The sequence below is a fragment of the Neodiprion pinetum genome, chromosome 5, assembly GCF_021155775.2.
Source record: "Neodiprion pinetum isolate iyNeoPine1 chromosome 5, iyNeoPine1.2, whole genome shotgun sequence".
Classification (NCBI taxonomy): domain Eukaryota; kingdom Metazoa; phylum Arthropoda; class Insecta; order Hymenoptera; family Diprionidae; genus Neodiprion; species Neodiprion pinetum.
In genome coordinates this window covers 30,822,223-30,836,746 of record NC_060236.1, presented here as the reverse complement: position 1 = coordinate 30,836,746, position 14,524 = coordinate 30,822,223, and the positions used below count along the sequence as shown (strand labels likewise).

Here is a 14,524-nt window from a genome sequence, read left to right as displayed (position 1 = left end):
TGTCTTTTGTTACCCCTATGGCCATCAGAGGATTAGCCTCCATTGAATAAGAAGACACTAATATTTATGTGGTGGCTTGAAAGATGTGAAGTGTCAAGTTTACAATTCAACCATGCGACGTTTTTCGCTCGCGCACAGACGTATTGAGGTGACCTGACCGGGGGGAATGATTTTGTTTCATGTCGTCCAATGAACAAAGGCATCTATGTACATGATGGCAAAAGTATGGGCATGACCCACTGTAATCCCTAGGTGTGGCTATTTCGAAAATACTGCAGTGGACGCGATACCCGCTGAATTCCCTTGAGACAGGAAAATTACGACATTTTGATCCAGAAAATCCGTTCTCCATCGTTTCTCTCTCTCTCCCTCTCTCGCACACTAGCTCGACTTTCTCTGTTTACCCGTAACGAGAAAACGAGGGAGAATTGGAGAGAGCACAACGAACAGTGACATTTATTACACTATTAAAAATTGACCATTAAAATCTGGTCTGTGTAAAGCCAATTTCGCTCCATTTTTGGCCCGTTGAAGACTGCAACTGCACCATAATGGCGTTGAATTCTGCGATTAGATAGAATGGGAAGTAATTATAATGAAGAATTGAAGCGATTGTTTTGTACATCGACACTGTAAAATTCCGCGAGAAACATATAATAAACGTTTCAAGAAGGAAGGAAAGAGGTAGAGAAGGAATATTGAAAGTAAAGAAAACGAATTGGAAAGTTAAAACGACATTGACAAGCTGGTTTAAAACAACGACCATAACAACGGTAAACACAATAATAACCATAGTATACATACAGTGATATTGTATGGTATATCAATATAAACGATAAATATAAGCATAAAGTGAGAGAAATTTTACCGTAGTTTTTTCCAGGCAGCGTAACAGATGATGATGCTGTAGTTCGAAGATGTCCTCCTCCCTGTAGTTGTCTTCAAGATCGAGTCCGCTTTCCTGGGCGGCGAGACGAGCCTCAGCGGCTTTCTTCTTGCTGACAAATGCCGCTCCGCTGGAGGCTTTGGCGATGCGAATCCTGGCCAATCTAGCTTTCTGGAAGGGCAAATGATAGACGGCTGTGAGGTGACGTGAGCTCAGAATGAAGCGATGTGTTCTGGCGAAAGATCCTTTTAAGAACAGGTAGTGCGGGGATTATATCCATCCCACGGAAGTTTACACTTCGCATTTCGCGACTCCGTGGCTACACAAGTACCCGCCTGCTTACCTACGGTAAACAGAACTTCAGACTTGGTTATTAACCCCCTTTGACTAATACCGAACGACGATATATCTTCGTTATCTCCAGTCTACACAACCGAAAGTGTCGAAAAGCGAAGAGGTTAACATGCCTTTTCGGTATGTGTATACATGATATTATAATAACTCCTCGGCGTGACCGGAAACCGATTGATATGTGAGTGCGTGTGTGTGTGGATATGTTAAGAAAAAAAAATTCGAGCGTAAATTCAGGTTCAAGCCTTTTTCCCGCTTCAACGAGTCACTTCGACGGAGTCGTATCGATTCAATTTCCCTCGAAATACACATCATGGGTTATTTACAGTCCGGGTCTCATACGTATATCCTCGTCGAATACGTGCAGCGGTGTCGCTTCCGGCCCCAACTGTCAACGCAAGAATAAGAGAGCACCCTCTTGGCTGGGGCGTGTAGACGAGGATTTCTTCAAGTCTCCAGGTCGGTCAAGAACCTACTATACAAGAACACCTAAGGATACACCTGAGGCTAGACTACCGCGAGTTGTCGGAACAAGCCAGCAACTTGTACAACAGAGGCACAAATATGCAGGGATCATCTTGAATGGGGGAAACCCAACTTTCCTCTACAAATAGTAGGCATAACCGCCTAGACGAAAGTTGGGTTCTCAGTCCGAAGGCGGGATTTCCCTCTCAAGACAACATCCGAGTGCGAGCATTCCTCGCCAACCTCCCTAAATCATGAGGCCGCAGTGTCTAATTTGAAACTAAAACAGTTCAACTTCCGAATGATGTATACGATACATATATATACCTCGTAAAAACTTGGCACTAGATTTTCAGCAGCAAGAACTTAGACGGGAATTGACCAATCGGGAAACAGCTGCGCCTTTACTCACATAAATCATCTTTCACAATTAAATTTCCACCAGTTAAAGAGCCGGGAGAGAGTGAAGCGAGGTAATCGTAGCTGAGGCTGCTGATGAGGGTGTTTCCAAGGATGTTTGAAAAGTTCGGAACGATTACAGTCGTCGCTTTAAAACCGTTGTGCGCGTTCGGCGTTCGTGTTTGCGTACATGAGCGTCAGTGAGCCAGGGGCCATAACTGTTGCCTCGTTATTTTGCGCAGCGCCTAAGGGAGTCCGGTTCTCCGACAACATCGTATATACAACACCTTTATACAGTAGCTGCACTAACCTCTCGGCTCGTGGAGCCCGACAAAGAGCACGACGCCCATGTGGCTCGAGGGTTTCACCCGGGGTAGGAAAAGGGTGCAGGAAAACGACGAAGTCAAGTAAAGAGCGCGGCGAGTATATACAGCGACATATAGCGAGAGGCGCACTACAGAGCTTCAGCAGCCACGTATCAGGCAGGTAAGGGTTTATTTTAAGAATAATTTTTAGCCGTGTAAGTATTAGATGTCGAGGGCATAAATTCGGCTGTACCGAAAGGAAACAGACTTAGCGGACTGAGTGACGATCTGCGCATGCGAAAGATAATCGAACTCTATTGGTTGACGGAATCGTACCACGGCAATATTTTCATATGCAAGGCAGGAGAGCCAACCTAATCGAAGCGAGGCATCAAACTTAAAACTCTCCCCCATTAAGGGGTGAACTATAAATATGACCAATATGACGTTCCGATGACTCGAGCAGTCATCAGTCAGTTAGCCGTAAAAGCTTGTCCAGCTTTCACTGTGTCAACCATTTGAAATAATCTTAACCATTGAACTAAACAAACTCACATCACCTACGTAACCTCAATGAAGAGTAAGGTGGCTGTCCTGCATGGAAAACAACAGAGCTCGCGCATGCGCGGACGGTTATTCAATCCACTAAATTTCACGGTTTACCTTCGGTACATAATAACTTTTCAGGTTACGGATGAAAATCAAACAACGATAGCATTTTTCATTCGCGTATCTGGTGAAAGGAAAGTAATATGTTTTTGCACGTAAAGATCGTCTGATTGTGAGATGGCAACATGCGGCAGAGTTGGCGGCTCCGATTACCTGTACGAGAGTGCATGTATCGAAAGCTAGCTTAACCATCATTAATTTATTATTCGGCAGCTATTGGCACGCGAAAATTACATCGCAAAACTCTGGGTTATAAATAAAACCAACGCCGGATGTTTACGATATTAATTTCCCTGCATGCAGGCGCTTTCCTCGCCCGAGACCCGTCAGGGCAGCAAATTTGTTTTAGCTATTAAGATTTATGGCTATTTGTAACCCCGCTTCCCTGCCCCCTGTAGAATATGAAACTAAACGGCCTGAATCGATTCCACAAAGCTCCACTTGATTTGATCAAGTCAACGACCCCAAGAACTCTCGCTAGAAATTTCAAGATTTTCGTACAATGACATCACCGGGAGGTCGGATTTCGGAGAGGAATTGCGTTTGCAAAGTCGAAATGACCACTCGAAATCTGGGGACAGTATTCCGCATTTCACTGCTGCACACCATTGCCATCGATATGTACTATTTCATGAATTAAATAGGAATTTACAGGCCGTGATACCCTGCGTGCTGCGTACGGCGAAACGAATCGATACCGGAAATCACGCGCACTGCTCGAACCTCGATCGTCGTGAGTTATTTCAAACGAGCAATTGTTGATTTCTCTTTCTTTTCCAAAAATACGCGTTTAACACGAATAGCGGATACCAAGAATAAATAAAATGAAAGGCGTATCGCGAATTGACGCAAGAAAAGTAGGTTGAAGATATTTCTATTCAATCTCTGTTTTCATTATAGCGTATATAATATCTTTTTTCCTCTATACCAATTTCTCTCTATAAATCGCGTTCATTCTATATCAATATATTCTATACCCGGTATGACCCAGTAAAAACCAGGCACCAAGGACAGAGGTGATCAAAAAGAAGAAGAAATAAACGCTTCAAATAAATTTCACTTATCTGTTTCTATATGTATATATATATATACATATATGTGTACGTAATATTCTCGGCAGTATAATAATATTTACAATATTTCCGACACTCGATACTGACGCCTTAGATCTAATCAAAAATTTATCATCGACAGGCTGGACTGTATTATTGCAGGAAAAAACTACGTCCGTGGATAATTCTACCCAACAGCGGGCACCTAGCTGCTTGCAATGAAAGAAAATCAACATTTGTTTCGTTATTTTTTATATTCTCTCTCTCTCTCTCTTTCTCTCTCTCCCTCTCTTTCTCCTTTTTCAAAAGCAGTGGAAAGACAGAATATACAAGGGCAGAATTTGTTAGCCGTTGAAACCGTGATGAAATCACTGCGGCAAGCGTGCTCGACGGGTGGTGGGGAAAAACATGAAAAGAGTAGGAAAAAAAAGAAAACCATTGCGGGATGGTGAGGGGAGTAAACTACCTCTGCGGCAGTCAACTTATTATTTCTCCGGGGGAAATGCCGAAGGGGGAGAGAGGATGAGATTTTTGTTTCCGTTTCTTTCTACAGAAAGTAAAGAGGAAAGTTATGCCGGTACGGCATGAAATGGCCTGCGCAATAATCGGGTTGGAAAAAATGCGGAAGGAGGGTTAAGGTCGTAGGAGATGAAGCAGTCGGTTTTGCACTGGCATTATATCGTCGTATCAATATGGCGTCCGAATGAAAAGTAAACTGTGTATATAGATGGGAAGACGTGGCCCGCGCAAGGGAAGACAATAACAAACTGCGTGGAGCTGGAATTAACAAGCGGCGCCGGACGGTAGTTAAATGCAGATTTAAACCGCTAGAGTTAACTATATATACATATTTATATATATATATATATATATATATATATACATATATATAAATCCAATAGCATACTATACATGTATATGTATAATGTATAGTACATAAAGGATAAATATACCTCTCGACACATAAGACATACCTGTGTATTTTCACGATATATACAGAGTGATTATCTAACGGCCGAATGGCCTTCGTCCGCTGCAATGCAATGCGCATGCGCTAGAATTCAGGAGCAACTGTTTGTCAGGGCAACCAATCGTCATAAATTCGGATGACAGATCGCCGAAATGTGTGTAACCTAAAAATTTTTGACCAGCTCTCGGTGTTGAGCACAACTGCCAGTGACAACTATCCAAATTTTTTAGGTTACGCTCACGACGGTTGGTCGCCCTGGCAAACAACTGCTCTTCGATTTTAGCGCATGCGCGTTACAACGTAGCAGACGACGGATCATTCGGCCGTTAGTAAACCACTATATGTGTATATTAAATATATATATATGTATCATATATACAAAAATATCTCCAGGGCTGGTTAGGCGATGATTCGCGTGTCGCGGAATACTCCCCATCTTCTTCGCCTGTTTGTTCGTACTTTCATTTTTCTTCTTGTTTCTTTTGTTTTTTTCAACCCAACGCAACACACGCCGGGAATGAAAAATTGTGTGGGGTGGCTGTTTGGCAGAGTTGAAGGTCAATCCGGACGAACGGCTTCTCGTCATGATCGTACAAACAAATAGCGTACGGTCCGGACACCCGAGGTATGACGAAAAAGACGATGCCGAAACATCATCGAGCTACGGGGGAGAACGAACAAACAATGCCGTTTGCCAAACGAGATGATCATATTCGCCGAACGGCTCGGAAATGGGCCGAAGTTTTAGTCCCTTCATTTTTTAAAAGCGAGACACGAAGTTTCATTTCCCTCGTTTTTTTCTCTTCCTCATCTTCGTCTCCTTTCTTTTTGTTGAAGGTGAGGGGGACGTATCAAGATATTGTCTAACTGCTATCACGATGATAAATTTTGGACAATTTTTTATATTAATCAAACGCATATACGTTGAGTTTTCGGGGCAGGGATCGAAAAGTAGAATTGGCCACACGGTAGAAGGGTAGAAATAACGAATTCTCATAGCGTCGAAAATCCAGTTTACAAAATTTCAAAATATAAAAAGGTATAAAGTATAAAAACGCGGAAATACGGAAAGGTGAAATCGTAAATTAAGCCAAAATATCAAATCGTTAGAACTGAGACCTTAAAATTCCGACGATTCTGTATTTTAACTTTCCACGCTGCACACCTTTCTACACTTTGAATTTTATAAACATATATAATTTTAAATTTCTACATTTTTAAATTCTCTGAAGAAGAAAGTTTCGCGTCTTTGAAAATCCAATATTCTAACCTTTTTATATTTTGGCCCTTCTACTTCTTGACATCCATTCCCGGTATAGACCTGAGCTTTTTTGAAGTGGCTTATACATTACGGGTCAGAAGTCGAATTACAAGGTACCAGATTCAAATGGCTTACCCTCTGCGCTTTCCTCTTGTCAGCACGCTGATTCTGGTGATAAATGCGACTGAAGTTGCTGACGATAACCGGCACTGGCAAGGCTATGACCAAAACTCCGCTGAGAGAACACACGCCTCCGACGATTTTTCCAGCGATCGTTTCCGGTACCATGTCACCGTACCTGAAAAAGTGATGAAACAAAAAAAAAAGATAAGAAAATTTCTTATTAGATCGATGCGGACACATTTTTTTTTCTCTACACCTAGAATCATTGATGCTATCTGGGAGGCCGCAGTGCGTCCTTCGGGAATTGACACGCGTTAAACCGACACGGACTCTCACCCACAATCCTTTAATTATTAAGTGCCGCGTCACTGCGGGAAACACGGATTGATACACGTCAATCCTTGGGATGCAGAATGAGTGAGAAATTTACACAGAGAATTACAGACACGTTATACAATATATCGCACGTAATGATTAGTAATTCACTTTGTACGCCGCATTATCGTGACGCACAGTTTATCCCCTGGGATAGAGTCCCGAAATATATTGGACAACCAGCAGAGAGCAGAACATGGCGTGAATCCGGTACGTGCATGGTTTCCTTCATTCGACCGCATCGGTATATGTAATGAGTAAAGCGGAAGGTGTCGAGATTTGACCTGATCCTGTGCTGATCCGATTACAGTAGCTATGATCGAAAAATAAAAGTAAAACACGCCATTGTGTCAAAACTTAGTTTCACGCGAGAGTTCGAAGGAAGAAAATATAAAACGGAAAAGCTTTTATTCATTTCATTCCGCATTTCGATACGCAAGAATATTCGCACCTGCACAGCAAAGCACCGACTTTCCGTGAGTAATAAATTCTTTCGCAATATCTGTAGTACACGGTAACGTGTTGAATATTTCATCGTGCAATGATATTGTTATACATATACTATTTATTCAGGCGTATAGGTATGCGTTGAAAGGCGATACACCGATATTTGAAAATCAATATTGGGTAGACCGTAGCATTAAGTGGTAATGCGATGGGGGGTGGGAACGGGGTAAAGTGAACTTTCTGAATACAACTTTTCAACCTCCTCTGAGCGAGCAAATATAGGTAAAATCAATTCACACACCCCTGCGATCATCCATAATTCCGTTCTGTAACCCCGTTCGACGCGAAACGAAAAAAAGATTTTTTTACAGGATTTATTCCGGCAGGAAGTATGTGTTAAAAGAAAAAAAAAAAAAACATTTTCGAGTCTCGACTGTTCGGGTTACAATAAGACTGTGAAAATATATAGTCCCGGACAGAATAGTTGGCAAAAGTATCGCGTGTTTCGGGAATAAAGTTGAGGTACGTATTTTTCTACCAACATGTATGCCATTCCTAGCTACCGTACTGTACTCTACTAGAGTATAGTTTTAAGATATTATTCATAAAATTCACTTTACCAGAGGCGTATGAGCTCTACTTTGCCCCGGTGTTTCGTGCAGCTCAGCAATAATCCAATAACGTTACGTTTTCAAGGCGCTATTTCACAGACAACGGCGAAGCGACCGTGAATAGATAAGGCTCGTACAATTCCGTGTACGAACGATCCTAGCAAATTTCAAATGCGCAGGAAATATTCGTCGGGAGTACAAACCCGTCAGTTGGTACCCTTTGTCTTTCCCTTAGATCAAGGAAGTCGCGAATGAAATATGCCTAGCTATAGACACGGAGGACGGTAGAGGAGAAAGAGGTAATAGAAGCGGAGAGCGAGAAATGGGGGGGAAAAAAATAGAATGAAAGAAAAATAATCGGGAAGAGGGCGGGGGGGGGGAGGAAGAGGAGGAGAAGGAGGAAAGTCTCACGACGATATTCGCCCGGATTTGCCCTCCGCATCGATTTAGAGCGTCTGGTCCGACGACCATGCGCGCCGCGAAGCGGTGCTCCGGGTAGGATTCCCCGTTGGGTTTTACATGGGATTCGTACGGGTTCATATCCGTTTCGATTTTCCCATATGCAACAATATTGTCACGGATAAGGTGAGACTTATGCATCGCGTTTTTTGCCGCTTCGGTATCGTCGACAGACAAGTCATGCCGTGTACAAAGACATTGTAAGGTAAATTAGGGTGTTTCGGAAAAAATTATTTGTCGTTTTCCACCGTGGCACCTTCTAAAATGTTTGTTTGGGTCAAAAAAAAGATTGTGTAAAAAGATGAGCGTTCTACGTTATGTGGAAGATCCCACATTTGATATTTTAATTTTCTTTCACACTTTTTTTGGAATTCATGTGGAATCACGTTGTGGCACTTCAATTATTACTTCTTTTCTGAAATTTATATTCAACCCAAAGATCCATAACATAACGATATATTGAACGGGAATCTTAGTTTCTTAAACTAAAAGTTCATATTAGATTACAACTATTTTACGAGATTGAATTAATAATGAAAAAGTTGTCAGATACATTTCTCAAACATCAAGTGGAGACTTAAGATTACAACTTTGGATCTTTTTTGTGACGTAAATTGATGTTATGATTGATGTAAACAATAAAAAAAAAATTTTTGATCCCGAATCTTCATAAATTCAAAATATGTAAAAAAGAGAAAAATCGAATGAGCGCGATATTTCACAAAACGTAAAATGCTCATCTTCTGACAGAATCTTTCTTTGAAACTAAACAAACGTTTAAGGGATGCCACGGTGGAAAACCGCTTATTATTTTTTTCTGAAACACCATAATTTACGTGGAAGGTGCATGGAAAAAGTGCAAATAGAAAAGGGAGCAGCCAGTATTAAAATTTTTTCAAGACTCGTTTCGACATCGTTTTTCACTCTCAACCTTCCGACTGTCCCGATCTTATTTCAGGTCAACGATATCGTGGCTCAAATTTCCCCCTACAATTTGGCAACGACTACTGGAGGATCTCTTTAAAGGAAATTCAAGCCAGTTCAATCGCCCAGCCCTCGACAAAAATTTGCGTGGCAAAGAGCGATCGTTAAAGAAATATGTTATACATATTTTAAAAACAAAATTGCGGCCGCTCGATGCTGGTAATATCATGCACAATTTCCGCTTATTATAATTTAAAAATCATAAAGGGTTGAACGAATTAATAAGCGCAACGAAAAATCCCGTTATTCCCTAATTGGGCTGGTATTTCCGTCGCACGCAAGGGTCGTCGGAACGCCGAAGAAAAGCGGAAAGCTAGTGATAACACATCCGAGTGAGAGAGAAAGAGAAGGGGGGGGGGGCAGGTAGAAAAAAGGGGAGAGGGATAATTCAGGCAGAATAAATAACCGAGACTTTATACAAACGAACGCGCTTCCGTCCGTCTTCTTTTATCCAACCCTTACTTTCTATCTCGTTCCTTATCCCTCTTGGAGAATAAATAAAAAACTTTTCTCTCTCCTTTTACATACCTAGAGACCACTCGCGCATATGCATAGGGTATGTACTTATACGTATGCATTTACAGGCACAGTCAAGAGCGCGCGACATAAAGAGGAAAAAGCAGGAGGACCTACCCCAAGTAAAATATCCACCTGCAGAGCATCGTCGACAAGCGCGGCTTTCTCGGCAAACAAAGCGACTTCTCGAGCTGCGGTGGCGCCTGAATAATTGAACAGGTACAATTTCCTGGTCGGTGAAGAGCGAGAGAGAGAGAGAACAGAGCACTAAAACTACGGCTCAGTTGGTTGGGAACGGGTAGCAGGAAATTGGAAACAAGGTTAAAAACGAGTTCAAAAAAAATCTTCCACCGCGTTGTCGTTGAGTATGCGAATTAGTCAATTATTCATCAACTGTGTTTGCTTTACACCGAGACGATACGGTAAAACTTAACACAACGAACATTCGATTGCGCGTGCGTGAGCTTTCTCGGATTTTCATGCAGGCTGGCCAACTCAGGTTCCAGCTGTCCAACGTAGCCTATGGAGGTTATGTAAGCGATTAGACTTTTTTGGCTAAGGCAGCTATCAAATAGTTGATGCAGGGATTCGGGAAGGCTAGGCAAACGTTTGTTGCTAACAGACTGACGATCGACGACTGCTACGAGTTATCGTAAGAACGTAATTTCGGTTCGTCACTTCACGTGGGAGAGTTTGGTATTTTGAGTAAGTTGGCTCCCCTGCCTTGCAGACGAAAATATTTCCCCGGTACAATCTGGTAGACCAATAGAGTTCAATTATTTTTCCCATGCGCAATTCGTCACTCAGCCTGCCAAGTTTCAGCGGTTTCCCCTCGGTAGATACGGCAACAGGACGCAAAGTAGGATGGAGAAATTATGCCCAGACAACAAGATCGAAGGACGACGTCCAGCTAACCATTTTTCTTTACCAAAGTCTGAGAGATGGATCAAAGTGTCACGGGGATTTCCCCCGAAGGTCTTTTGACGGTCTGGACGTTACGAGGGAAAAAAAAGGCAATTGCGTCCATCTAAGCCCGCGAGATTAAGGGGGGTAGCAGCCTCGGACTATGACCCGAGCACACCATTGATGAAATATTTGTCCACACCCACTACAACTGACGAAGAACCATTTGAGAAGAGGGACCATCGTCCCGAAAAAAGGGATAAAGTTTGGCACCTTTCAAAAAGATCAACGATGAGCAGGTCACGTTCTCAAAGCAGAGTCCGAGTGCCTCCTTTTTTGTATCTTTTTTTTTTGACTCTATGTTGGACTATGATCATTGACGCGAAAAGGCTTCGTCCCGATTCCAATGCCACAGCGTTTGAGGCATGAATGAAAGGAAAATGTTTAGAAAAATGACGTCTGTAGGAATGTCTTCTGCGTATAACATGCAGATCAGCCGTTAGCATATCTTCTGAATGCTGCAGCCAGTAGATCCCGAATAGCATAGATATGTACTATGTTCGTAGCTATACAGATTTAACAGTAGAAGCACGTAATGCCCGTGTTCGAGAGGATTTGCCATGAACCGAAGCCAGTATCTCCGGTTATCAGAGCGTGGATTAGTCAGAAGCCTGCATGGGCTCCTTGGATTTTATTGTCGCGTACCGCACGCAGTGGATCTGTGACATAAAAGAAGAATAAGAAGAAGAGCTTGTAGACGGAGAGAGAAAAAGTCAGGGTGCAAAAATAGCTGGTGGTCGATAAAGCGTGTAACCCACTCGCGTGAGTAACTGGGTTTATATAGGATAAAGAGAGAGGCGATATGGTAGGACGAGTGGAACTGCAACGGACCGCGCTTCGAATGCCTCCGATCAGGAAATCTATCTTTAGCTCTGTGCCAGGAATACTCGGGGAACTTAGACGCGGGTCGCCCTCTCGTCTTCAGACGGGCGTAAAGAGACGCTGTGCATCCCGCGACACGCGTCTCACCGACAGGGAACACCTTGAACTTGTCCCGGACGAGACTTCTCGTCTGGTTTCGTGATAAAGAACAAAAAGAAAAAACGTAACAACTCCACGCAGGATCAAGCGCCGACCAAAAATATACCCGCGTGTATATCGAATTCTCGATTAGTCTGTGTATTCACCAGATGGGAATCCACTGTTCCGATCTTCGTTGCACCATAACGATGCTTTCATAACCGCTAAGAAGAATGCGTTCCCTTTCCATACAACTCTACTCCGACAAGTAAAAGTAGGTCCTATTAATTTTGGAAAATATCAAGATGAATAATGATCACCAAACTGATCGTGAATTATAGTTTTCATATCGGTATAACGTCAACCTTTACTAGCAATAGCGTTGAGCTTACTCCAAAAAACTTCATTGCTGTACTCTGAAGGCGGTAGAAGAACATCTACGATTACTTCCACTGAGGAGCTCTAACGTTCTGTCACATTTCACCATCTGTAATATCAAGTTTGAGAACCATCGTACGTAAGCGCTTTTACGATTGTTCTAAACAATTCTCTTATTCCTCGTATACTCGTAATAATCTAACAATCAATTACGACTATCTGACTCACGAAACGTTAACGTTTTCAAAAAGATATCATAATGGAAAGAGATGCTCTGTTTTTTGACAAATATGTTCACCACGGCGTAAATTTCCATTTAGAAGCTGTCTCTTGACCTAAGAACTGTAGTTCTAAATCTCGGTCCCAAATCCCAAGAATTACGGGATAAAGAAAACTTGGAGGGTGAACCTTACCTTTAATTGATAATGAACTTTACTAAAACACGAACTGTTTCACCCATCCTGGATGACGTAATTGAAAGCGGCGCTTTTCGGTGAAGATTCTCACTAAAGTATCACGGCTAGCTTTGGTTAGAGAGAGAGAGAGAGAGAGAGTAAAAAAGTATAGAGTAAAAGAGAAGTTGGCGCGGTTGAATAGTGAATACCTTTACCCGAGGAGCACGAGTCTAAAGTAGACCGTGGAGATGGTCGGACGTGTATTTATTTAGAGGCACACGGGAGTCGTAAAACACAATTAAGTAATAAATGTTGACGGTTAAGTAACTATGCTGTATAAAATTCCGGAGACTCTGGAAATGACGGTCGGTGGTAGGAGAATTCAGTACCAGCCTTAGTTTACGATCATTCGTTCTTCCTTTGTTTTCCAAATTCTCGCTGGTCCGATCTATTATTCCGCGGGTAAGATACGCCACACGTTTGTATATTTAGGCCAGACTGAAGCCGATTCCTTCTATATAATACGTGCTTGACTCCCGAGACAGATTATCGACCGTCGAGATGCTGACCGTCTCTCTGCAAGTTGATTCACGGAACATTTTTGGAACAACTCCTGGCTACGCGACCGAATTCGACACTCCTTAAGCGAGGGGATCTTTTTTAAAATTCGTGGACCCAGCAGAACTTTCGTTACCTTTTGGTTGCATAATAGGACCAAAGATATAATACTGTAATGTGACACTAAATCATTGCATGCCTCCATAGCGTCGAGCAAAATAGAACATTATCCGGACGTTACTGTTGCGATAGACCGAGAGTCTTCCACGTTTAATATTCAATTCACACATCTCATACAGGTATGTGCACTGACAATTCCGGTACCAGTTCTAAAGGCTCGGAAATGCACGTCCAACTGCATTGAATTTATTTGCAGTTACACTCTCCGTGCCTCAGGTAACTCACATGCATTATTATCTTCTACCTTTTCTTCCATTTTTTTCCCTGCTACCACGTATTTAATTTTTCGCTCATAAAAACGTGTATTGTCCACATTACGCTACACAGCGTACCATGCATATGGAGCAGTGTAACATGACGAGTCGTTCGTTAAACAGGCACGCTTAGTATTCCATTCATCTGCTCGTACCTATGTACATGATACACATAAACGTGCAGTGTAGAATCCAATTTTTCTATCATCAAATTAAGAAATCTACGCGGCCATGGAACTCACGTTAAAATATCATTCACTACCTCGTCGTCGAGACTCAGGCTGGAATTGGCTTCGACGTTAACCACCGCCTGCTCGTATACCAACCCACTACTACCCACCAACTCGTGCGCGCACCTGTTGTCCAACGGTAGCAAATTTAGCACGGAAGCCAACCAAGCAATCGCTCGCCATCGCCACTTATCGACCCGCCAACAACTCGACCCGATCTTGAGGTCTTTTCGCTGCTGTTATAGCAATCCACACATAAACTAGTAGTCTAGTTACCCAGACCACGGACTTACACACAGTTCTGGAAACTCCAGCGGAAGGGATAGGTCGCTTATTGAAAACACATTGGTAGTTCACAAGTCGCCAGTAGGTTCGTTGCGATCTTCATACCTTCGGTAGCGCGAACCAGTGTCACCAACTTGGGAGTCTTACCCTTAAATTTAGGGGCAAAATAACCGCGCTGGGGTTTTTTAGGGGGGAAAATGTTGAGAAGTTTTTTTAGGGGATTAAGAAATTTTTCCCAAGAATATGGATACTAGATTTGCCATTGTAATTTTTTTAATATCTTTTTATAGGTACGACATCTGGACGTGTACCGCATGGAGCCCAAACAGTTTACAATCACTTGACAAGCTCCGTAGTTGTTTGACACAGAATTTTTTTTAATTTGACGTTGTTAATAATTCGTTGTTTTCGTTAATAATTTAAAAAAATACTTGCCTACAATAGCTCC

The 14,524-nt window shown here is 42.4% G+C and overlaps 1 protein-coding gene across 10 annotated transcripts in view; it reads right to left on the bottom strand.

Moving 5' to 3' along the window:
- The window catches only part of Shal (potassium voltage-gated channel protein Shal), a 48,584-nt gene that overhangs the window by 22,044 nt on the left and 12,016 nt on the right, over window positions 1-14,524 (bottom strand). For 9 of the 10 annotated variants that reach the window (XR_006883653.2, XR_011177124.1, XR_006883652.2 and 6 more), the window contains exons 2-3: window positions 6,494-6,656; window positions 869-1,057 (exon numbers count right to left, since the gene is read on the bottom strand). Coding sequence is in view for 6 of the 10 variants with exons in the window: in XM_046629986.2 (XP_046485942.1) it covers window positions 869-1,057; window positions 6,494-6,656 (352 nt within the window). In the remaining 4 variants the exon portion in view is untranslated. Of the gene's footprint in view, window positions 1-420; window positions 565-868; window positions 1,058-6,493; window positions 6,657-14,524 lie in introns of those variants that run through there. The other variant, XM_046629988.2, reaches the window with a different exon arrangement.